This window comes from Bos indicus, chromosome 22 (assembly GCF_029378745.1).
Source record: "Bos indicus isolate NIAB-ARS_2022 breed Sahiwal x Tharparkar chromosome 22, NIAB-ARS_B.indTharparkar_mat_pri_1.0, whole genome shotgun sequence".
Classification (NCBI taxonomy): domain Eukaryota; kingdom Metazoa; phylum Chordata; class Mammalia; order Artiodactyla; family Bovidae; genus Bos; species Bos indicus.
This window is the reverse complement of record NC_091781.1, coordinates 60,588,203-60,613,955: the sequence shown is the minus strand read 5'-3', so window position 1 is coordinate 60,613,955 and position 25,753 is coordinate 60,588,203. Positions and strand designations below refer to the sequence as shown.

The 25,753-nt window shown below is 53.8% G+C and overlaps 1 protein-coding gene across 10 annotated transcripts in view; it reads right to left on the bottom strand.

Annotated features, from left to right (window-relative positions):
• Nucleotides 1–5,060, bottom strand: part of CFAP100 (cilia and flagella associated protein 100) — a 52,355-nt gene extending 47,295 nt beyond the window's left edge. For 8 of the 10 annotated variants that reach the window (XR_011563110.1, XR_011563109.1, XR_011563108.1 and 5 more), the window contains exons 1-3: nucleotides 4,955–5,059; nucleotides 4,471–4,581; nucleotides 4,021–4,129 (exon numbers count right to left, since the gene is read on the bottom strand). Coding sequence is in view for 6 of the 10 variants with exons in the window: in XM_019958083.2 (XP_019813642.2) it covers nucleotides 4,021–4,108 (88 nt within the window). In the remaining 4 variants the exon portion in view is untranslated. Of the gene's footprint in view, nucleotides 1–4,020; nucleotides 4,130–4,470; nucleotides 4,582–4,954 lie in introns of all 10 variants that reach the window. The other 2 variants (XM_019958081.2, XM_019958080.2) reach the window with 2 other exon arrangements.
• Nucleotides 5,061–25,753: the final 20,693 nt, after the last annotated feature.

Genomic DNA, 25,753 nt, shown 5'->3' with positions numbered 1-25,753 from the left:
TGGAGTCAGAACTGACTTCTCCTTCCAACACTGGCACCAGCAAGCCACGCAACTCAGGCCGCCCTCCCCACCGCTGCTGGCCTGGAGGCTGGAGGCTGGAGGCTAGAGGCTGGAGCCACGCCACAAAATGCCAGAGTCCCCCGGAACCCCCCCGCCTCGGCATGAACTTCTCTCCTGGAAGCTGGAGAGTTCCTGAACTCAGGCCACCCTCCCCACTGCTGCTGGACTGGAGGCTGGAGCCACGCCACAAAATGCCAGAGTCCCCCGGAACCCCCCCGCCTCGGCATGAACTTCTCTCCTGGAAGCTGGAGAGTTCCTGAATTCAGGCCGCCCTCCCCACCGCTGCTGGACTGGAGGCTGGAGGCTGGAGGCTGGAGCCACGCCACAAAATGCCAGAATCCCCCGAATCCCCCCACCTTAGCATTAACTTCTCTCCTGGAAGCCGGAGAGTTCCTGTCCGGGGTTCTGTCAGCGCCCGCCTGCTGGAGAGTCATTTTGGTGGAGAGACTGACTCCCGGGTCTTCTTGCTTGGTCATCTCCCACGACATCACCCCTTTTCTGGATATCTATTCTATTCAATGCCATCACGAATGGAACGGCCCCTTAATGCCCAAGTTGGACTGTTCGTGGCTGGAATATGGAAACGCAACTCATGTTTGTATGTTGATCTTGCATTCTCCTATGCTGCTACATTCATGTATGAGCACACAGCTTTCTCAGGGATTCTCCGCATACAGGATCACGTCATCTGTGAGCAGAGTCTTGCTTCCGTCCCCATCTAAACGCTCTAGCTGAACTCAGCATGGCGTTGGAAAGCAGTGGCAGAAGGTCCTAACCCCTGGGGAAAGCTTGCAGCCTAACAGAATTTCATTGTGAGCTTCCTGTATACCGGGTTCTGGAAAAGACAGCAGCCTTAGAGGCATACAAAGAGCCCCCAGCCTTCAGGTAGATGACAGTCTACTGGCTGGGGGAGGGGGCCAGGGCTACTAGAAGATAAAGCTGGAGAAGGAGGAGGGTGGGGAAGGTGTGGGCGCCCCAGGAAAGCCCTGGATGGTGGGCTGGGGAGGTGGCTCACTGAGTAAGCTCGGGGGGGGCCGAGTGGGGCACTCTGTGCAGGGACTGCCTGGTCTGTCCGAGGAGCAGAGAGGAGAATGGCAGGTCACTCTGCCCCAAGCCCTCTGAGAGTGGGCCTGCCTCTGTGCCCCTGACCTCTGTACTGCAGCACAGTGCCAGGCACAGAGCCGGCGCGCCCACACGCAGCCCAGCCCGGGCTTCAGACAGCCCGATTCTGCAGCTCCCCAGACTAAGACTGGGGCGCTTAAAACCACGTTCCCTAAATCACCAAATTAAAGGACTGCATCCAGCCCCACCCCCACAGTCAGCAGCGGACGGGGGAAGGGACGCCTATACGCGGGGAGGGGGCGTCCCCAGCTCGGGAGGTGCAGACATGGGGGAGCACGCCCCCCCCACCAGCCTGCTCAGGTTAGACCCTAGCAGTGAGCTTCCTTCACCAGGAATGACCCCTTGCCCCGCCCAGTCTCGCCTTCAGGAGATACCACCATCCACTCAGTGATCACTCCCCCCTAATCCACCCCTCGAACCAAGAGGCTCAGGCGGGTTCTGGCCTGCATGCCAGGAGCCCCCAGAGACAGGAGGACCAGCCACAGGCCGTGTCTCCCAGAAGCAGGGGTCCTGCAGCCCTGCCCCCACCAGCCCTGCCTGGGGAGCCTGGGTTCCATTCTGGTGTGGCCAGCCCCTCTTCCAGGCCAAGCTCCCCACCGAGGTCCTCTGCCCTCTACGCCAGGGCACGGACTAGCCATGTCTCGATGGAGCTGTGGCCATTTCCCCCACCCCCACCCCCGCTCAAGGTGGGAGGAGTGGTGCCCCAGTCACACGCTCGTATACCTGGGCTGTCTCCATCATCCCAGCACAGCCAAGCGGTCCTCCCCCTGCCCCCAGGGCCCTACACGCTGGTGCGCACTGGCCTCTGTCTCCTCCCCTAGCACCTCACCTCATCCCCAGCTCATGGCCGAGAGCACCCTCCCCTCTGAGAATGGAGTATTTTCCGCCACATCAATAAACAAGGAAGTCGCAGTCTAAAGTGACTCCTGCCCTCCAGGGCACCCAGGAAGGAGAACAATACCTGCGATCCCAGGGTACCAGCGCCAAGGGTAAAGGAGGGACACGGGCCCCAGGGAGCTGACAGGCACAGGAGAGGAACGATTTCAGCGAGCCCAGACTCTCGCGTCTCCCCACACTTGGAAAAGCGCTAACTTCCTTAACCCAGGCTATCTGGTTTTCTTTCATTAACAATAATCTTTGATGTTCAGACTACCTGCTCTTGGTTGCAAAACTTCCATATAACCCGCCTCCTCCCCTCCCCTCCTCGTAGCAGTTCTCTCAGTGTTTCTCCAGGCTTGAAGTCCTACAGATTCTCACTGAATAAAACATAACTCAACCTTTGTGTGTGCTCAGTCATGTCTGACTCTTTGCATCCTCATGGATTGTAGCCTGCCAGGCTCCTCTGTCCACGAAACTCCCCAGGCAAGAATACTGGAGTGAGCTGCCATTTCCTACTCCAGGGGATCTTCCGAACTCAGAGATTGAACGTGCGTCTCTTGAGTCTCCTGCATCAGCAGGCGGTTCTTTACCACTAGCACCACCCAGGAAGCCCAAATATCCCCAGGGACTGAAACCTAATTCTGAACTTGTAGGTTGCAAATATTTTTTCAGTCAACAGCACCCTTATGTTGCATTGTTTTGTGTGAGCGCATTTAGAGTTATTTTGTTATCTGTAAACATTTCAAAGCTATCTTTTTTCTGGTAACCCCAGTTCAACCTTTCTTCATTTCTCAGTTTACTCTGGAGCAGAGCGGATGAGAAAAAGGGAGGGGGTAAAGCACACAGTGTAACAGGGGCAGCCATGGACCGCAGCCACCAGCAGAGACTGGTACCCGCACACGGGGAAGCGCCTTTGCTGGAAGCACTAAAGGTTTACGGGAGCTCGAGGTTTGATAAGGAGCAGTCTGCACAGCATCTGGGTTAACGGGGAAGAAGGCACAGGGAGCGTTTCTGTTGTGTGGCCATTGGTATAAGAAAAGGACAGGCCGTGCGTGCATTTGTGTGGACGTGTGCAGGGTGTGAGCACAGCAGGCGTCAGGCTTGGAGGGAGAGAGAACACAGCGGAGCCTCCAAGCAGGTGGAGTTTCACACGGGGGCTCTCAACACCCTTTGGAATCGGAAGCTCAGGAGCAGTAAACAGAAGCAGAGGGTGTGTGGCCAGTTCTGCCCCTCAGCCCCGCGGCCATGCCCGGGGCCACTCAGCGGGAGCCCCGGGGAGGAGGTGCGGGCCTCCAGTGCGAGGGGCTGGCCAGCAGCTGAGGCTGCAGGAAGGCTGAGCGAGCCCCACCTCCACTGCGGCACCCTCCTCGAGGCCTGTCTTGGGGTGAACTGTGTTCCCCCCTCAAATGAATGCTTTTGAAGATCTGAAGTCCCAACGCCCAGCACCATAGCATGCGACCCTGTTTGAAAAGAGTAGCTGCAGATGTACCTCCGGTGAGGTCACGCTGGGCGTGAGCACAGCCTTAATAAGAAGGGGAATAAAGGAACACAGACGCAGAACGTGAGGATGGAGTGAAGATGAGGCCAGATACCAAGGTGATGCTCCTACCAGCCAAACACCACCAGAGGGCGCAAGCAAACCACCAGAAGCTGGGAGGGCACAGGGCACAGGGTCCCCTCCTGCCTCAGAATGGAAGCATCCCTGCCCGGGACTCCTGGTCCGGGCAGCTGTAAAACAATAAACTCTGAGGGTTAAGCCCCAGGCTGGGGTGGGGCTTGGCTACAGCAGCCCTAGGGATTACAGCATGGAGTTTCTAGGGAACTCGGCAAAGCCTGTGATTTCTGGTCCGTGGCCTGGCTTAGAATCTCTGTCGCCTTGATTCCACCTTGAACCCACCGTCTCAGGCCCCCCAAGGCTGCCTCTGACGCTGCGCAAGCCCTCCCCAGCCCAGCACTTACTGTTGAAAGTTACGCTCTTGGAGACCATAGGAGGCAGGTTCTCGGACATCGGCGCCGAGGAGGAAGCGTGCACCGAGAAACCTGACATCGGCTAGAGGAGACTCCCAACCTGGGGAGAGACAGCGTTTGAGCCGGTGGGTCCAGCCCGCAGCCCGCCCTCCGCCGACGGCTGCTGAGAACAGCGGGCGCCTGCCCAAGGCTCACCACGAGGACGACGCTTGCAGCTCCGACCCGCCGCGCCTCCCTCCTCTCCCCCGCGTGGTTCCAGCCGCCCAGGGCTAGTCCTGCTCGCAGAGCCGCCCACCCACGGTCAGCCCGAGCCTTGGCCCCTCCCACCCTCGACCAGCACTCAGGCCCGGCCCTCCCCAGAAGCATCTTCCCACCACCCCATCCTCTTCCCTTTGACCAGTTGCCAATAGCTGGTGTATCCCTCTAACAACGGTCGATTACCTAGTTCCCCTAGAAGGTAAGCTCCCTGAGAACCAGAGAAGGCACTGACTGGTGGCTCATCAAGCGTTCGGCCCCACCGCGGCGCTTTTTCTCACTATTTGCGGAGCTAGTCTGCATTTTGCAGAGGAGGAAACAGAGTAGCAAACGGTCCAAAGTCACAGCCAGGAAAGGCCGAGGCTGGGATCCCGCCCAGGATTCCTTGCCTCCAAAGCTTGTACCCTTCCAGCCGCATGCCTGCTGCAGCCTCACGAAAGGAATCGGGGGGTACTCGGCTTGTAGTAGGGCCGGGCCTCCCCACACCCACGTCTGGCCCGTCTGGGCGTGTGGAGAGGGTGCATGGGCCTGAAGGGAAGAGGGGTTGCTAGACGGCTGGCTATGCGATGAGTAAGGAACAGGGAGCCTTGCGACAGGGGCTTGGAGGGGCGCGCGAGGTGTCCGCCCCGACCCCGCCGGTGGCTCCCGCTCAGGTCCCTAGCGCACCCACCCGCTCCGCTCGCCGGCGCTCCCTCCGAAGCCTCTGAGCTGCTGCCCCGGGGCTTCGCGAGCCCAGGCCTCCGGTTTACGTCGCCATGGCAACCATTCTCCAGGAGGGCGGGGCTGTGACGTCACAAAAGCTCCGGCCTCCCCGCTGCGCCGGCGCTGCAGAGGGGCTGCGCTGTGTGAGGACTCGCCCCGCCCAGCATGCGCGGGCTTCCTTCCCAGTCTGCGCCCATCTTGCTGTTTCCGTCATTCTCCTGACTGATTTTTTTCACCTGCACCACCTACCTGCCTCTTCCTGCCGAGTGAACCTTACAGTCAGGAGGGGCGGCTCTGACAACTGTAGTCCCGGGCCGCAGCATCCCACGTGCTGGGAACTAGTTACAGAAGCCAACATTCTGCAGGACCCGGGCTGCGGCCCCGGCGATCTGGGCGCCGACAAGCCCGCCTGGCGAAGGTGACTTCAGTGCTGACTCGAGTGGAGATCCGCCGCTCCACAGGCTGCATGTGACGCATGATGAAGGCAGGGTGGCACACCTGTCAGTAACAGGGAGGGGTCCGCGCTCGATCGCCGAGACTCACCCCCCACCCCCACCCCCACCCCGCGAGGTCCCCTATCCCCCAAACAGCAGGAGGCCCCTCCGTGAGATTTGACCATGGCCATCAGTTCTGCCCACACATCTCATCTCAGGGATTTATAGATTGACAAGGGTAGCTCAGACAGAATCCACCTGCAATGCAGGTAGACCTGGGTTCTATCCCTGCGTTGGGGAGATCTGCTGGAGAAGGGAGTGGCTACCCACTCCATTATTCTTGCCTAGAGAATCCCATAGACAGGGGTGTGTGGCAAGCTACAGTCCATGGGGCCGCAAAGAATCGGACTCGACTGAGTGACTAACACATATAAGGCATCTAGGGGCCACTGGGGACCTCTGGACAATCTGCAGGCCAGTACTTCCGAGCCATTGAGTCCCAGCAACTCCCGGCTCTGCCTGAGGTGGGAGCAGTTCTTTGGTCTGTTCTGGGTCTGCCCAAAGTCGGGGGAGACTTACAGTCCCAATGATCCGGCTGCCGGCCTGAGTCTGTAGCCCTGCCTCCCTGGGGTCCACACTACAGTTTGAACTGTGTGAACCAGTGACTGAGTAGGGAAGCACACTGTTCTGAGAGGGCTCATCTCAAGCACCATGAGTTCTAACTAGACTTTAGGAGTCTGGAAAATATCCATCTCAAAAGGAGAAAAGCCAACCCCTTGTTAACAACATGTGAGCTGAGTTCCCCCTGAAAGAAGGTGTGACAGTCAGAGTTCTTGAGAATAGATACAGAAATCAACTGTAGCCAATTAAAAACGAAAAGAGCAGGGGGGCTCCCTGAGTCTGCAGGGGGTGGGAGCCAGCCACCCCCAGATGGTGGTGTCAGGAGTGAGCCCAAAGCGGGCAGCAGGTGTGACCCTGGCCATGAGGGTCCTGATGTGTGTTTCTGACCTGCAGAACCTGGATCGCCTGCCTGCCTTTATGTCTGATAGGCAGGCCCCTGAGGGTCCCGCCTCCACCCTGACTGCGAGAGAGGCAGGAAGGAAGTGGGGGCTCCTAAGAAGGGGTCCCCAGCTTGGCGTGGGGGGTGGTTGTCAGAGGCACAGGTGGTGCAGCAGGAGGACAGGAGCTGGTATGTTTCCATGGCAGCAGGTCAAAGGTCACTCCTACAAAACCGACTCTGAGCCTGGGCTTCTATTCACCCCTTTTTTGGAATGACCTTTATTCTGATGTCAAACTCCTACTGTTAGCAAACTCAGGTTCAGCTGCAGGTCGATCAAGAAATCAATACTGAGAGACAAGTGTTAGGTAACAGGAAAGATGGTTTTATTGGGGAAACTGGCAGTCTTGGGGAGAAGGTGGACTTATGTCCAAAAGACTCAACTCACTCCCTGGGTTTTGCTTGGAGATCACGTAGGAGGGGGCTATGCCAAGGCAGAGGGTTGTGGGGGCCATGATCAGCGCATGGACATTCTTCCAATTGTGAGGTAACCAGGGTCAGCATCACCAACCTTCTGGTTCCATCCGGTCTGGGGTCCACATCTTGTGGGCAGCACACAGTTAAGTTCTCCCATCGGGCAGGGGTTTCGGTGTCTGCAAAACAGCTCAAAGGGTGGGGCTCAAAATATTATCTACAGTTCTTGAGGGAGATCTAAAGTTCCCTGACTTTGTGCTGTGCTTAGTTTAATGACTAACCTCTTATTATTTTGTCTTACTTGACTGTTTTCCTTTCTGTGTTTTCTCATTTCTCTGATCACATTTATTCTTTGGCTAATGTTTTTCTACAAACAAGAGGCAGGTGGATGACATGAGTGGGTAGGTCTGTCCCAGGAAGGCCCCAGAGGGTCCTGCTTGGTTCCACTACATTTCTCAAGACTCAGTTCAGGGCTGACCCTTGGGAGATGTCCCTGGAACAGGGTATCCTGCTGCTCTGTCCCGTCACGGCCCACATCCTCCAGGTCCTTCCGCCAACACTGCCTAGCCCTGGCTCCTCTGGACACCCGAGGGGTCTGGCGGGGGAGAGGCTGGAGGTTGGGGACATGCTGGAGCCAGAGCATCTGTCCCCTCCCTCTGCCTTCAAGGGCTCCTTGGCTGTGGCCTCCTGGGCAGGCCTGCATGGTTCCAGCCTGGCCAGGAGCCCTGGCTAATTTCCCATGGCCCCACCATTCATCCCCATTTCGACATCTAGTTACTTCCGTCACATGTGTAACAAATTTCCTATATTCAGCTTCCTCTCCTGGAAACTCCCGGGGCTTCTGTTTTGCAGATGAGAGCCTGACCCCCACCCACTGCTCAGAGACAGGAGACCTTGGTGACCAAGGGGACAGGCTGTGGCATCAGGCAGGGCTGGATCCATGCTGACCCTCTCTGGCTGTGTGACGTCGGACAATTTACTTTAGTGCTCTGGGTCTCAGTTTCTCCACCTAAAAAGTGGGACATAACACCTGGGGGAGATGCTGTGTGAGAGCACAGAACCCAGTACCTAGCTCAGGATGCCAGTCTGCCTCTGTCATAGCGTGGCCAGGGGGCTGTCCTGGGTCACAGTGTGGCCGGGGGGGGGCGTCCTCTGTCATAGTGTGGCTGGAGGGGTGTCCTGTGTCATAGCATGGCAGGAGGGGTGTCCTGGGTCACAGTGTGGGGGTGGCCTGTGTCATAGGGTGGTCAGAGGGGTGTCCTGACTGGAGGTCTGTAGGACACCCCAGCAGGGTGGTGGTGATCTCCACAAGGAAGCTGACAGTCAGACTAGAAAGTGTTTGCCCATGACCACAGCCCATAAGAGGCAAAACTGGGACTCAAACCCGGGCAGTCTGACTGCACAGCCCAGAGCATGATCACCCCTGTGCCTCCTTCACCCCACCCCACCCCACCCCACCCCAGCCCCTGCCTGGGGAAACAGGGTGCCCAGGCGTCTGGGGAGGGCCAGGTTAGGGGGTCCACAGCTGGGGGTGGACCCTGTGGGTTCTCAGCCAGGCAGGACCCCTCCCTGTGCTTCTTGGCCTCAGGGGGCCTGACGTCTGGGCCCATGTAGGTTTAGAACCCCTCCCCCGGGTGCCAATCGTCTCCTGCAGAATGGACATGGACCACGCGGGACGCCTCCGTGGCTGCCCCGGGAGTCTGGAGGCTGACAGTGGCAGTGGGAAGGAGCAGCCGTGCTGCCGACAGAAGCCCAGGGTGCTCTCGGTAACTCCCACTGGGGCTGGATGGGTGCCTTCCCCGGCCACTTGCATCTGGATTTCCCTTTCTCCTTCCCTCAGGTTCAGAGGTTGCAGGACATGGAGAAAGTCTGCCTCGCGGTGAGCCAGAGCTCTCGTGGGCCATTCGGACCCTGGGCACGGCTTCCGCCTCACTGGCCTGCCACACGGGGCCACCTGGCTGCAGTCCTGCTGTGGTCCACACTGCTCTTGCGGGCCCAGCCAGGGAGGCCACCAGGCCCTGGAAGGGAGTATGAAGCATTCCACTTGCCCTGCAGGCTCCTCCCACCCCAGGGCCTTCACCTGCCCTGGCAGTGTTTGGTACTAGCCTGCTCTTTCCCTCACTGTCATCGGATTGCTTGCCTGACAGCGCAGATGGGCAGGTAATTTGATTGGCACCTGGGGAGAAAACAGGGCGGCTTTTGGTATCCACATTTGGCTGCAGGAGAATGTGTTCAGAGAGTTACAGGCAAGGTGTTGGAGCCCAAAGTGGGAGTCTGGGCCGGGGTCGAGGATGCCTAGGGTCTAACAGGGTTCTGGGAGGGCCCTGGGGGAGCAAGGACGCTGCGGATCATAGGGAACGGGAGTGACCCTGCGAGGGTTCGCACGTTGTTCCCGCCGTGATAGGGGTCTGTCATCGCTCCCGGGATCAGATTTGCTCCCGGGATCAGAGGACGCTGGGGCAGGCGGGCAGAGCGGCGGCTGCGCGCGGTCCGACCGGCCACCTGGCGGCGCCCGAAGGCGGTGTGCGCGCCGCCCCCGAACGCCCTCTGTCCGGCGAGACTCACCAGGGAAGAACCTTTTGTCCCCGGCCGCGGCGGACGTTTCCCGGTGACGCAGGACGGTAAACAAGCTGAGCGGAGGGCCCACGTCAGGCGCAAACGGCGACCCTGTGGCCGGGCGAGCCCGCGGCCGAGTCCGGATCGCTGTTCTGCGCGCCCGCGGACGAGGCCGCGGCCACCTCTGGGCACTGAGTCCTGCTGGGGACCCCAGGGCCCCTTCCTGGACTGCTGCAGACCGCCGCGGGGCGGGGTGGGGGGGCGGTAGAGGGATGGGGGGTGTGGACATCAAAGTCTATGCGGCCCCTGTGCCCACAGGCAAACACCCTCCCCCTCCAACCTGCCCGATTTAAACCTGGTCGGGAAACCTGCAGTCCTGCCCAGCCCCGGCTCCACAGGAATCTTCATTTGTTCAGAATCCTGTTTCAGAAACACAGTTTAAACCCCATCCTCCCCAAACTCTAACCCAAGGTGTTTTTACCCCAACTCTGCTGGGCCCTTTAGTGAAAAGTGAGTGAAGTTGCTCGGTGGTGTCCAGCTCTTTGCGACCCCATGGACTGTAGCCTACCAGGCTCCTCTGTCCATGAGATTTTCCAAGCAAGAGTACTGGAGTAGGTTGCCATTTCCTTCTCCAGAGGCTCTTTCTGACCCAGGGATTGAACCCAGGTCTCCCACATTGTGGGCAGATGCTTTACCGTGTGAGCACTTCTGAAACCAACAGCAATCAAGCCTAGGGCTTCCCTAGTGGCTCAGTGGTGAAGAATCCATCTGCCAATGCAGGAGGTGTGGGTTCTGTCTCTGGGTGGGGAAGATCCCCTGGAGGAGGGCATGGCAACCCACTCCAGTATTCTTGCCTAGAAAATCCCATGAACAGAGAAGCCTGGGGGGCTGCAGTCCATGGGGTCCCAAAGAGTCGGACACGACTTAGCAATTAAAACACCACACGACCATCCCTGGTCAGTTATTTGTGTGACAAATATGCCATTTTCTAAAGACTTTATAGACATGCCTTCCACGTTTTTGTCTTTAATCCTCCTGGAAACTATTCGTGTGTGTCTGTAGTATGTCAGAGGCTCAGCTTCACTCTTCCCCTGTTTGGCTAATGGATTACTGCCAAACACTGAGGTCTGTAATTCCTCTATCTGCACTTTGATCATGGCCACATGTGGAGTATCCGTGCATACCCTGTGTCCCGGCTCTGCTTTATTCAATCAGTCTCCTTGTCATCTGTTTCATTCTGTGTCGTGATCACTCATCACTACAGTGGTTCTAAATATCACTTCCTGGTGACAGGCACACAGGGTGCTGCATCGGCGCCTTCGGAGTGCGTGTTTTCCTGCACAGATGCCCCTGGGATACCACGCCCTCCTGCTCTTACGTCGCCTGATTGATCTCTTGGCCTCCTGGTTAGTCGTCTCCTTAGGACTTGCCTTCCTTCTTCCCTGCAGGACAGTGTCTTCTACACCCTTGCTCTCCTCCCTTGTTTTGGTGGAGTGTTCTTTTAGAGGCTTTCTGAGACCGTCACGGGAGTGAACTTTTGAGAGCTTGCACTTTCAATCACATGATTGATAGGTTGACAGGGTACAGAATTCTAGGTAGGAGTAATTTTTCTCCTGGGACATTAAAGGCATTTGCAGCCCCTTATGACAGATAGTATTTTCCAGAAATAGCCAGAATAGCACGTCCAGTCCTGAATGGTCTTCCAGAACCCCGCTGCTCTCCACCAGGACATCCCTCGGACCTTGGCAGGTGTTCGGGACGCCCTGACAAACAGCAGGTGTGGGAGTCAGGTGGAGTGAGTCTCCAGAATAAGTCACAACAGACAGAGGGCTTCCTCCTGGCTCTCTCTCCTGGACTCTCTGCCCTGGAACCAGCTTCCTCGTTCTGAGGAAGCCCTGGCCACGTGGGGAGGCTACACGTGGGTGTCCTGGCTGGTAACCCCAGCTGAGGCCTCAGCCTGGAGGCAACACCCGTCCCAGGCGTGAGTCACCAAATTTGGGATAATTTCAGGCTCCAGGCTGCAAGTCACCAGCAGATTCCAAGTGCTGCAGAAGTAGAGTGCCCCCTCCGCGCCTGCTCAAACGGGAGATCTGACAATTTGATCATCCCGGCAACTGGGATTTGCGATGTAGCTTGGGTGACAGAACGGCCCTCCTCACACCAGCTACCAGCAGAGCAGAGCCGAGGACACAGCAGTGAGCCCTGCTCCTACGGAGACGGGGGTCCAGCCAGCACTTCACGTAAATGTGCAGCTCAGTTCAGTCGCTCAGTCGTGTCCGACTCTCTGCGGCCCCATGGACTGCAGCACGCCAGGCCTCCTTGTCCATCACCAACTCCTGGAGCTTGCTCAAATTCATGTCCATCGAGTCAGTGATGCCATCCAACCAGCTCATCCTCTGTCGTCCCCTTCTCTTGCCTTCAATCTTTCCCAGCATCCAGGTCATTTCAAATGAGTCAGTTCTTCGCATCAGGTGGCCAAAGTATTGGAGTTTGAGCTTCTTTAAAAAAATTATTTATATATTTATTTACTGCTGTGCTAGGTCTTCGTCGCTGCACACGGCCTTGCTCTAGCTCCGGGGAGCAGGGGCTACTCTCTACTTGGGGTGCACGGGCTTCTCACTGCACTGGCTTCTCTCGTTGTGCAGCACGGGCTCTAGAACACGGGCTCAGTAGGGCTGCGTGAGTCTAGTTGCCCCGTGGCATGCGGGGTCTTCCTGGATCAGGCGTCGAGCCTGTGTTCCCTCCATTGGAAGGAAGATTCTTTACCTCTGAGCCACCAGGGAAGCTGTATATAACTTTTAAAGTAATGTGAAAGAAGGTGAACTGTGAAATTCAAATGTTCAAGCTGGATTTAGAAAAGGCAAAGGAACCAGAGATCAAATTGCCAACATTCATTGGATTGTGGGAAAAGCAAGAGAGTTCCAGAAAAACATCTACTTCTGCTTTATTGACTATACCATAGGCTTTGACTGTGTGGACCACAACAAACTCTGGAAAATTCTTAAAGAGATGGGAATACCAGACCACCTGACCTGCCTCTTGAGAAATCTATATACAGGTCAAGAAGCAACAGTTAGAACTGGACATGGAACAACAGACTGGTTCCAAATCAGGAAAGGGGTATGTCAAGGCTGTATATTGTCACCCTGCTTATTTAGCTTATATGCAGAGTACATTATGAGAAATGCTGGACTGGATGAAGCACAAGCTGGAATCAAGATTGCCAGGAGAAATATCAATAACCTCAGATATGCAGGTGACACCACCCTTATGGCAGAAAGTGAAGAAGAACTAAAAAGCCTCTTGATGAAAGTGAAAGAGGAGACCGAAAAGTTGGCCTAAAACTCAACATTCAGAAAACTAAGATTATGGCAGCTGGTCCCATTACTTCCTGGCAAATAGATGGGGAAACAATGGAAACAGTGACAGATTTTATTTTTTTGAGCTCTAAAATCACTGCAGATGGTGACTGCACCCATGAAATTAAGACGCTTACTCTTTGGAAGAAAAGTTTTGACCAACTTAGACAGCATATTAAAAAGAAGAGACATTACTTTGCCAACAAAGATTCGTGTAGTCAAAGCTATTGTTTTCCCAGTAGTCATGTATGGATGTGAGAGTTGGACCATAAAGAAGGCTGAGGGCTGAAGAATTGATACTTTTGAACTGTGGTGTTGGAGAAGACTCTCGAGAGTCCCTTGGACTGCAAAGAGATCCAACCAGTCCATTTTAAAGGAGATCAGTCCTGGGTGTTCTTTGGGAGGACTGATGCTGAAGCTGAAATTCTAATACTTTGGCCACCTGATGTGAAGAATTGACTCATTGGAAAAGTCCCTGATGCTGGGAAAGATTGAAGGCAGGAGAAGGGGATAACAGAGGATGAGATGGTTGGATGGCATCACCGACTCAATGGACATGAGTTTGAGTAAACTCCGGGAGTTGGCAATGGACAGGGAGGCCTGGCGTGCTGCAGTCATGGGGTTGCAAAGAGTTGGATGTGACTGAGAGACTGAACTGAGCTGAACTGAAAAGAAGGTGAGCATCTCACAGGTTCCCAGCACCCGGTGCCCATCGCTGTTTATGGTAGCACGCTTGAGCCTTCCCAAAAGATGGGGGACCAGTGGGGTGTCTGCTTCTCTGGGCGAGATAGGCTAGATTTGCTTGCGACCCGGAGGTGATGGGAAAACAGAGGGCAAAGCCCCGTGAGGCCTGTGCTGGTCGCTGTCTGTGCTGCAGCCGCCCCTCTGCCCGCCCCTGGTCTGGCGCCCCGGGAGCTGCTGGCGAAGGCACCCTCTTTCCTCCCGAGTGCAGGTGGTCCCAGCCGAGCTGGAGGACCACCACTCAGACCTCAGAAGATGAGACTCGGGGTCAGGGGCCCCGCGGGGCTCATCACAGCTTAGGGAGGACCGCAGATGCAGCCGGCAAGAAGGGGAGGACCCCCGGGGAGGGTGTGGGGAGCCGGCCTGGGGGTGCAGGAAGTTCTGTTCCAGCCAGTCCTCTCCCACCCCGGCCCCAGGTCTGAGCCAGTGCTGGAGCTGGAACCAGCCACGGGGCCTCGGACTGTCCTCCGGGGGTGGACCCCAGCCTGGGCAGGTGCGCAGGGCGAGATGACTCCTTCCATCTCTCAACAAAGAGTCACTACTGAGTGTTTACCAGCACTAGGCATGCTGGGAGTGCAGCTAGGAGCAAAAGAAGCAAAGGTAGCTCCCCTCAAAGAGCTAACCTTCTGGGGAGAGACAGACACTGCCTACAGCCCAGTGGGCACAGGCCAGGAGACAGGGAGTGGGGCTCAGCTAGCCTGAGGGGGCTGGGAGGGCAGCAGGGTGCGGGGGGCTCTCTGAACAGTGCTCAGCCAGGGGAGGGCTTCCCTGGTGGCTCAGAAGTTAAAGAATTCACCCAGCAAGCCAGAGACACAGGTCCAATCCCTAGTTTGGGAAGACCCCCTGCAGGAGGAAACGCTAACCCACTCCAGTATCATTGCCTGGAGACTCTCATGGACAGAGGAACCTGGCGGCTACAGTCCACAGGGTCGCAAAGAGTCGGACAAAACTTAGTGACTAAACAACAGCAATGGCGAGGGGCAGGTGTCCCTGGGCAGAGGCGGAAGGGAGAGGGCACAGGCGGCCTCCTGGAGGGGGAGGGGCCTCCAGGCAGCGGGGATCCAAGGGGGAGCAGGGCAGGGGGCCGCTGGGTGGGCCTGGGGAGAGCAGCTTGGAAGAAAACTCAGGGAGCCAGGAAGGAAGGGGCTTCGTGCATTGGAAAACCCCCCCCCCCGACGCACCAATGAACGCGAAATGAAAGTCAGCAGATATGCGCACCAGCCTCTGTTTTGTGTTTTAAGATAAAACACCGAACCCCTGAAGGCTTCCTGGGAATTAGAAATTACTTTTAAAGGCAAGAGTCTCAAATTTACCTGTAAACCACAGCCTGGGAGTGACAAACACCTCCTGGGGGGGGAACAAACAGGACCATAGCATCCTACAGTCAGCCCAGCGGGCTTGTCTGCGCCCAAGGCAGCCATTCATGGAGATGCATCCAGAGGCCACGAGGCTCCTCGGGGAGCCGGCGTGTCCTCCTCTGTTTCACAGATGAGGAAACCGAGGCCCAGACAGCTCTAGACGTGTGAAGGCCACACGGCTCTCCCGGGCCTGCCCCCACGCCTGCAGCTGCCCCCGGCACACCCTGCCCCCTCCTCTCATCTCGCCTGCCTGTCTCCCTCCTGACCCGCCTCCCGCTTCCTGCCTGAGCCTTCCCACTGTCTGTGACATCTTCCGCAGCAGAAAGCAGGCTTCCAAGGCCCAAAGTCTTTCCCTGTGTGCTAGCTGCTGCGGCCCGAACGTCCAGGCAGCACCTGGCACATGGCGATGCCTCTGCGTGGTCCTGACCTGTTAGGTGGTTAGAATGGGGAAAAGGAGTCCAGAATGGCAGTGGCCAAACGACAAAGAGGGAAGAGCCCACGAACACAGAACCAAGGAAGATGAGCGGACCCGAGTGAGGACCTCAGGTGAAACACACGGCCCTCCTGGCTAGCCCAGGTTACACAGGGCAGGTTCAGGGGAGGAGACGAATGTACAAAAGGAGGAAACCTAGAAGACTGGGGCTTCTCTTCTCTTGGCATCTTTTGGGTCAGCCCGCCCTCATGCCTCGAGGGTGTATTTTCCTTTGTTTGCCAAATAAACCTGAGCTGTATCACAGAGCTGTAACACTGGTCCGTCCGTTGCTTCAAATTTTTGCTGCAGCGAAAGAGAACTGAGAAAATTACAAACTTCCCCGACACATACGGTGCCGTGACTCGGATTTAACCTGGCTGAAACAACCTCAGCTCGGCTCCCACGAGGCAGAGGCCAAACAGAGCAAAAGCCCAATTCAGCAAAAGCTCCCACGGTGCAGCTGAACGTGAAGAAAACCCAGCACAGGGGAGGTGACAGGAAGCCCAGGGTGCTGGACACGGGACAGCAAAAGTGAACGCGGCAGAGAGCTGAGGTGGCTCCGTCTCAGAGTCCAGAAGACCACCCACTGGGGTAGGAAGTCCTCGCTTCTATGGCTGGAAGGACATATGGCCAACAAAATCTTGATTCCCTTACAATCTCTCATTCCTTGTTTCCTTGAACCCCCGGCAAACAGCTGAGCGGCAGTGGGTGCCCCAGGGTGTCCCGAAGGCTCTGCTATCTGCTATGCCTTGGTAGCGGTTGCCCAAGTGGGTGAAGGTTCTTCTGTCCTTAACCTCCTTTATGCCAAGGATCAGGCCAATGAAAACTGTAAGCACAGGTCAGGTATTTAGAACATTTTCCAGCAAGTCATGAAGGGGATTCCCAGGCACGTTTTTCCCACCTATTTCTCCTCCCGTCCTTCAGCTCCTCTCTCCATTTATGCCACTGTTTACAAAGTATTGGGCAGGTCATCATCTTTCCATTTCCAAAAATTGTGTTTTAAACTGTTTACCTAATACTGGGACTCAAACCCACATGTCAGGGACTCTGTGCTATGCTTAGTCACTCGCTCGTGTCCAACCAGGACTTGAGCCAGGCCAAAATCCACGGCGCTTGCTTTCAGGACCTAATGAAGCTCAGGTTCCTGATGTCTCGTTGCAAAATAAATTCCGTGAGAGACCCAGCAATGGGTAAGAGGTAGATTTGTTCCGATTCAGAGATAAACACACTCCAGAGTGTGGGCCATCACATGGCACGGTGGCCGTGGAATGTGGTGTGGTGAGTTTTAGTGAGTTGGGCGATTTCATATGTTAACGAGTCGGAGGATCACTCCCACAGCAGGGGAACCACCCACTCATCGCTCTTTCGACAGAGCCTTGGACCTGTCCTGGCACCGCTGGGTGTGTCATTAGCTTGCAGATGGAGGATCACGGTTTAGCTGAAATTGACTTGTCTGTCGTCTTAGACCCACTTGATTTTAATCAGTTTATGTTATGCCCTTTGGTTCAGTTCAGTCGCTCAGTCGTGTCCGACTCTTTGCAACCCCATGGACTGCAGCACGCCAGGCCTCCCTGTCCATCACCAACTCCTGAAGTTCACTCAAACTCACGTCCACTAAGTCAGTGATGTCATCCAACCATCTCATCCTCTGTCGTCCCCTTCTCCTCCCGCCTTCAATCTTTCCCAGAATCAGGGTCTTTTCAAATGAGTCAGTTCTTCGAATCAGGAGGCCAAAGTATTGGAGTTTCAGCTTCAACATCAGTCCTTCCAATGAATATTCAGGACTTATTTCCTTTAGAATGGACTGGTTGGATCTCCTTGCTGTCCAAAGGACTCTCAAGAGTCTTCTCCAACACCACAGTTCAAAACCATCAATTCTTTGGTGCTCAGCTTTCTTTATAGTCCAGCTCTCTCATCCATACATGACTACTGGAAAAACCATAGCTTTGACTAGATGGACGTTTGTTGGCAAAGCAATGTCTCTGCTTTTTAATATGCTATCTAGGTTGGTCATAACTTTTCTTCCAAGGAGCAAGCATCTCTTAATTTCATGGCTACAGTCACTATCTGCAGTGATTTTGGAGACCAAAAAAATAAAATCTGTCACTGTTTCCATTGTTTCCCCATCTATTTGCAATCAAGTAATGAGACCAGATGCCATGATCTTCATTTTCTGAATGTTGAGCTTCAAACCAACTTTTCCACTCTCCTCTTTCACTTTCATCAAGAGGCTCTTTAGTTCTTTTCCCTTTCTGCCATAAGGGTGGTGTCATCTGCGTATCTGAAGTTATCGATATTTCTCCTGGCAATCTTCATTCCAGCTTGTGCTTCATCCAGTCCAGCATTTCTCATGATGTACTCTGCATATAACTTAAATAAGCAGGGTGGCAATATACAACCTTAACGTACTCATTTCCTGATTTGGAACCAGTCTGTTTTTCCGTGTCCAGTTCTAACTATTGCTTCCTGACCTGCATACAGATTTCTCAAGAGGCAGGTCAGGTGGCCTGGTATTCCCATCTCCTTAAGAATTTTCCAGAGTTTGTTGTGATTCACACAAAGTGTATGGTGTAGTCAATAAAGCAGAAGTAGATGTTTTTCTGGAACTCTCTTTCTTTTTTGATGATCCAGCGGATGTTGGCAATTTGATCTCTGGTTCCTCTGCCTTTTCTAAATCCAGCTTGATGAACCGGAAGTTCATGGTTCACGTACCGTTGAAGCCTGGTTTGAGAATTTTAGGCATTGCTTTGCTAGCATGTGAGATGAGTGCAATTTTGCCATAGTCTGAGCATTCTTTGAGGTTGCCTTTCTTTGGATTGGAATGAAAACTGACTGTTATGCCCTTGGACTACGCATTCTTTAAAGTATTGTGCCATGCCCCCTTCCCTCCTGTTTCAGGCCTTCATCTTCCATGTTTCCCACAACATGTGCAACAGCAGCACCTCCAGTGAATCCGCTAGGGTGGGTGACGGGCTCCCAATGCCTGCTAGAAGTCCTTCTGTTGGTGGCATCCCTTCAAGGGCAATTGGGCTTCCAGGGATAATGTTTGCCACTTTGGGAGTTAGCACTTCAGGCTGTTTGGGCCCAAATCCTTACCACCCTTCTCCTAAAGTTACAAACATACCCGCTGGATCAAATCTCCACTCCACTTTTATCAAACATCTGCTCTGTTGCCTCTCATCATTTTGTCCTTAAGTCACTTACTGACTCATACAACCAGGACCCTGCCCCCTTGTAGGCAGCATGGCTCCATGCAGCCTATTATTAAAATCTCTAGTGCACCTAACAAGACCAGATAACACACTCCTTTGTCATTCAGTTCAGTCCAGTCACTCAGTCGTGTCCAACTCATTGTGACCCAATGAACTGCAGCACGCCAGGCCTCCCTGTCCATCACCAACTCCCGGAATTTACCAAAACTCATGTCCATTGAGTCAGTGATGCCATCCAACCATCTCATCCTCTGTCATCCCTTTCTCCTCCTGCCCTCAATCCCTCCCAGCATCAGGGTCTTTTCAAATGACTCACCTCTTTGCATCAGGTGGCCAAAGTATTGGAATTTCAGCGTCAACATCAGTCCTTCCAATGAGCACCCAGGACCAATCTCCTTTAAGATGGACTGGTTGGATCTCCTTGCAGTCCAAGGCACTCTCAAGAGTCTTCTCTAACACCACAGTTCAAAAGCATCAATTGTTCTGTGCTCAGCTTTCTTTATAGTCCAACTCTCACATCCATACATGACTACTGGAAAAACCATAGCTTTGACGAGATGGACCTTTGTTGACAAAGTAATGTCTCTGCTTTTTAATATGCTATCTAGGTTGGTCATAACTTTCCTTCCAAGGAGTAAGCGTCTTTTCATTTCATGGCTGCAATCACCATCTGCAGTGATTTTGGAGCCCCCGCCAAAATAAATTCTCTCACTGTTTCCACTGTTTCCCCATGTATTTTCCATGAAGTGATGGAACCGGATGCCATGATCTTCGTTTTCTGAATGTTGAGCTTTAAGCCAACTTTTTCACTCTCCTCTTTCACTTTCATCAAGAGGCTCTTTAGTTCCTCTTCACTTTCTGCCATAAGGGTGGGGTCATCTGCATATCTGAGGTGATTGATATTTCTCCCGGCAATCTTGATTCCAGCTTGTGCTTCTTCCAGCCCAGCGTTTCTCGTGATGTGCTCTGCATATAATTAAATAAGCAGGGTGACAATATACAGCCTTGACGCACTCCTTTTCCCATTTGGAACCAGTCTTGTTCCACGTCCTTTGTCATTATCTCTGTTATTACCTACAGTGGGTCTGTGACAATGAAACGTTTGCCATTGGAGACACCCTAAACTGCTCTAATGGAGGACTAGGGGACGAAATCAGTAACTTACAATCCCTCAGAGCAATAAGAGGATAAGGCTGGTGGCTGCTTCCCCAGGTTCCCAGTTTCAGGCCACAGGCTTGGACTGCTTTACATCATGGTATCTATTCCCATCCGTGGTGGACAAACCAGCAATGAGTTAAGGTTACAACCCCTTAATCCTACCCAGCACTGGACACGCTGGAGACCTTGGGGACACCCAACTCCAGTCCAGGGCTCCCAGGAGGTCAACATGATTCGAACTGTCCCAGGACCCAATTCTCGGGAGGCTGGCCTGCCTCAACCTGCCCGGGGAGTCAATCTCCAGGAGGCTGTCACACCTCAGCCTGCTTAGGGATCTGCACCCTGACCCAGGAACACCTGGCTGTCAGGTTGCAACAGTACTGGGTAGAATAAGCTTCATAAAGACTCACCCCTGAGGAAGTCCACCCATGGAAATAGAAGTAAGCCTATCGGCTGTGGAACTGTGCCCAGTCTCAGCAATAACTCAGGAATCCAACGAGAACCCCATTGCCTTTCTGGAAAGTCTAAAAGAGGCTCTCCAAAAGTTTACCAGTCTCATGAGTTTAGACTCTTATGAGAGACAGGTGATTTTAAAGGACAAATTCTGTTGTAATGTGCATCAGACATCAGGATAAAGTTCCAACAGCTCCAGCAGCAGGACCCTGCTGCCTCTTTAGACGAGGTGGTCCAGACAGCCACCAATACCTTTTATAACAGAGAACAGGAGAGGGAAGCCAAGGCCCCGGAAAGGGAGAAAAGGAAAGAGACAAGGCATGCCCAGATGCTGGCCGCCTTCTAGGGAAACCCTATGGCACCCCGAGTCCTTGAAGGACACGGCACGGGGCAAATGCCTGATCTGTAGACAGGCAGGACATGGGCCAAAGAGCGTCTGGAGAGTGACAAGTCTCCTAAAATGGCTTGCTACGAATGTCATCACCTGCGACATTGGGCGGCACTCTGCCCTCGGGACGCAAGAGCCTCAAGGTCAAGCACCAAGCCTTCCCTCACGATGGTTCAAGAGGACTGAAGCGGCCTGCTCCAGCCAGCCCGCCTGTCACAGATAACCATCGCGGGGCTGGAGCCAAGGGTGCAACTGGATGTGGCAGGTAGGTCTAGAATTTCTTGGGTGACACAGGGGCTACCTACTTTGTCCTGACCTCTTACTCCAAAGCCTTCTCCTCCCAAACCTTCTCCTCCCAAACCTGTACCATTTTGGGTGCTACAAGAAAAGCAATTACAAAAAGGTTTACCCAAGCACTTCTTTGTTGCTGGGATGGACAAATACTTTTCCCACCAGTTTCTGGTGGTCCCTGAGTGCCTTTTCCTTACTGAGAAGAGACCTTTCCCTGCCTTTGAAATTTTGCACCTATTCCAGTCCTGATAGATGATTTAAAACTCTCACTTGGGGGCAGCCTACCTATTTTTACCAGCCGCCAAGTGAAACAACTCTTGAATGGGACAGGCCATTTATGGATGTCTGATCAAAGGATCCTCAGCTGTCGAGTGGTGCTCATGGAGAATCCAGGCCTCACTATATCCCCTTATGAGCTTCTTAACCCAGCCACCCTCCTGCCTACCCCTGAGGGCTCTCTCCCCTTTCACTCTTGTCTAGAAGCCTTGGACCACTGGACAAAACCCCGAGAGGGATTGTCAGAAGATCCTCTGACCAATCCTGAGGAAATCTGGTACACCGATGGAAGCAGCTTTGTCTTGGATGGGAAAAGAAGAGCCGGGGATGCAGTAGTCTCCAATTTTGAGACCGTAGAGGCTAAGCCTCTGCCACCAGGTACTTCAGCCCGGTCAGCTGAGCTCATGGCCCTGACTTGAGCTTTAGAGCTGGGAAAGGAAAAAGAGCAACCATTTACACTGACTCCGAGTGTGCCTTTCTGGTGTTACACGCACAAGCTGCTGTTTGGAAAGAAAGGGGCCACTTGACCACCCGAGGGTCCCCAGTCAAACATGGTGACCAAATCCTTAGGCTCTTGGAGGCAGTCCATCTGCCCACTGAGGTTTCAGTCTCCCGCTGTAAAGGACACCAAAAAGGGAACACGGAAGTGGCACGAGGGAACCAAGCAGCTGATCAGGCAGCTGAGAGAGCAGCGTTACAGAACCATGACCTAACAAGGGTGGCCACCTTAGTTCCACAGACTAATTTGCCAGAAACTCCTTCATATGCTGAAGGTGAGACTCTTAAAGCTAAGAGTGAGGGCTTTCAAGAAGATCATATGCGTGGTTCCAAAAAGAGGGACTCCTTTTTCTGCCTGGGAACCTCCAATGAAAGTTGGTTAACTCCTTGTATGCCACCACTCATTTAGGGGAAAGTGAAAGAAAGTGAAAGTGAAAGTGAAGTCGCTCAGTTGTGTCCAACTCTTTGGGACCCCGTGGATTGTAGCCCACCAGGCTCCTCCGTCCATGGGATTCTCCAGGCAAGAATAGTGGAGTGGGTTGCCATTTCCTCCTCCAAGGGATCTTCCTGACCCAGGGATCGAACCCAGGTCTCCCGCATTGCAGGCAGATGTTTTAACCTCTGAGCCACCAGGGACTTAGGGAAAAGGCCCTCCAAAGATTACTGGAAAGGCCCTTCAGAGGAACAGGCCTCCAAACGACTACAAGGCAAGTGGCCGCCTCTTGTTCCACTTGCCATTAAACAATCCCCAAGGAGCTCCAAGACCCCAGCCCATCCAACAACGTGGGGCCTACCCAGGAGAGGACTGGCAGATGGACCTCACCCAAGTGCCAGTTTCTCAAGGGTATGCTGCTGCTGCTGCTGCTGCTAAGTCGCTTCAGTCGTGTCCGACTCTGTGTGACCCCATAGACGGCAGGCCATCAGGCTCCACCGTCCCTGGGATTCTCCAGGCAAGAACACTGGAGTGGGTTGCCATTTCCTTCTCCAGTGCATGAAAGTGAAAAGTGAAAGTGAAGTTGCTCAGTCGTGTCCGACTCTTACCGACCCCATAGACTGCAGCCTACCAGGCTCATCCGTCCATGGGACTTTCCAGGCAAGAGTACTGGAGTGGGGTGCCATTGCCTTCTCCATCTCAAGGGTATAAGTACCCATTAGTCACGATAGATACATTCACAGGATGGATTGAAGGCTTTCCCACCTGGACTGAGAAGGCTGAGGAGGTGGTTTAAAAAAAAAAAAAAACTGCTCCATGAAATCATTGTGAGATTAGGTCTGCCCAGGTCATTACAAAGGGACAATGGGACATCATTTACTTCTAAGGTCACCCAAGGGGTCTCTAAAACATTGGGCATTACTCATTATCTCCATCGTGCCTGGAGCCTTCAGTCTTCAGGAAAAGTAGAAAGAGCCAACCAATTCTTAAAATCAGCAATAAAAAAAATTACCCAGGAGACCTCCCTCATGGAAGGGGCTCTCCTCCACACCCATATTGCCCCTAAGGAACAGGTTGATCTTAGTCCTTATGAGATGCTATATGGGAGACCTTTTGTTTATGTCAATGACCTCTTCCTAGATCCAGAGGCTCAGACCCTCCGGTCTTATACCATGGGCAGTTCCAACAGGATATATGCTTGTGGGGTGTCAACCAGGACCCAAAATATTCTAAAGAGTCACCACTATATGCTCCAGGAACTCAAGTCCTAATTAAAGTCTGAAAAGATGGGTCCCCAAAGGCTCAACTCGAGCCCACATGGAAGGGTCCCTTCCCTGTAATACTTTCTACACCCACAGCAGTCAAGGGACCAGGACATGACTCCTGGATTCACTACTCACGAGTCAAGCTTTGCAAGAAAACAGGAGAGGACACTCAATACACCTGTGAGTCCCTGGGGGATCTCAGATACCTATTCAGGACTACAAACAGGTGCCATTCTAATGAACACCCCCAAAATCAAGTTTCAGGGATAAGATTTCTCAGGACAGCTCTAAAGAACCAACACAGCTTGGCAGGGGTTGCACTCCAAAACAGACAGGAGCTAGATCTCCTGATTCCTGAATGAGGAGGGACTTGAGCCATATTGAATAAGATGTGTTGTTTCTGGGTGAATACCTCCAGCTAAGTTAAAGAAAGACTCACAATCCTCAGGAAAAACATTCAGACCCCACAGGATCTCAAAGAACGAGCTGGAGAGTTCTCGGGGTGGCTACAATCTCTCTTTGGGGAATCCTCCTGGCAAGGGGGGGTGGGGGTTGGAGTGTGCTAATGCCCCTGCTAATCCCTGTCATCACCATATTGATGCTGCTTATGATTGCTCCATGTATCATCAATTGTCTAACGCATTTTGTCTCTGCCCAGGTCAACAAGCTATAACATGCAGTGACAGTTCAACAAGGATATATAAAACTACAGCCGACCGTAGAAAATATCACTCACGCTTAGATGGACACCGCTATAAGGACTCTGAGGCTTAAGACTAGCAAGAGAGGAGGCCCAATGCCCCTCACCATCCAAGTTCAGCAGGAAGTAGCCAGAGAGACCTCGATGCCCCTATTCCCCAAGAATTGGGCCTCCCATCTCTTGAGGGGGGAATGTTAGATAGTTAGAATAGGAAAAACAAGTCCAGAATGGAGGTGGCTAAAGGACAAAGAAGGGAAAAGCCCACGAACATAGAACAAAGGTAGGTCTGAGGACCTCAGGTGAAACAAACAGCCCTCCTGGCTAGCCCAGGTTACACAGGGCAGGCCCAGGGGGAGGAGAGAAAACATATAAAAGGGGGAGCGAAATTGGGCCGGGGCCTCTCTTCTCTTTGTGTCTTTTGGGTCAACGCACCCTCACACCTCGAGGAGGTATTTTCCTTTACTTTCTAAATAAAACAGCTGTAACATGGAGCTGTAACACTTGTCCATCCATTGCTTCAAATTTTTGCTGAAGCAAGATAGAACCAAGGAAATTACACATTCCCCCGACAGACCCAACTGTGCACTTCAGAACCAGCTGGGTGTCTCCTGAAAATGCAGATCCCCAGGCCCAGAACCAGCCTTTCGGGGCGGGGTTTGAGACTCTAACCTCCTGAACTGTCCAGGTGGTGATAGTGGTAAAGAACCCGCCTGCCAGTGCAGGAGACACAGAGACACAGGTTCCATCCCTGGATCAGGAAGATCCCCTGGAGAAGGGAACAGCTACCCACTCCAGTAATCTTGCCTGGAGAATTCCATAGACAGAGGAGCCTGGCGGGCTACAGTGCAACGGGTTGCAAAGAGTCAGATACGACTAAAGCAAGTTAGCACACACATGCCAGCCAGCTGGGACTGATGCAAGCATGTGTAAGACGACCACCACTGCAGCAAAGGACGGGGGTGACCCGCACCCCAGATCCCCATGCCCCAGCGCCCCACCACAGACCACCTCTAGCTCCTGGAGCCCCAGTGAGCTGCTCAAGCCTCTGGATTTCCCTGGCCTTCCAGCAGTGGCTACATGCCCAATGCCATATGAAAACCATCTGCTTTTGCAAAAAGTGGCCAGAGGCATGGAAAAAGTCCCAGTCAGCCAGACCTAAGACAGATAAAGGCTCATTTCCAGGTGGTTGAAGAAGTGTTGGTCTTGAGGAAGGAGGATGGCCTGAGGCTGGAGGGCGGGGCGGGAAGAGAAGACACAGGAAGATCCACAAAGCTGGGCTGGAAGGCACCCTGAGCCAGTCAGGAAGGAGGCCCTTCGGGGCGGGGGATGGAGGCAGGCAGTGATTCCCGCCGCCCCCCAACCCCCGCCTCCAACCTTGCAGGAGAGACAGAGCAGGCCTTCCAGGGGAGGGGCTTTAGAGTTACTTAATGTCTTTGCTGACAAAGGTCCGCCTAGTCAAAGCTATGGTTTTCCCAGTAGTCATGTATGGATGTGAGAGTTGGACCATAAAGAAGGCTGAGCACCGAAGAATTGATGCTTTTGAACTGTGGTGTTGGAGAAGACTCCTGAGAGTCCCTTGGACTGCAAGGAGATCCAACCAGTCCATCCTAAAGGAAATCAGTCCTGAGTACTCACTGGAAGGACTGATGCTGAAGCTGAAACTCCAATACTTTAGCCACCTGATGCGAAGAACTGACTCATT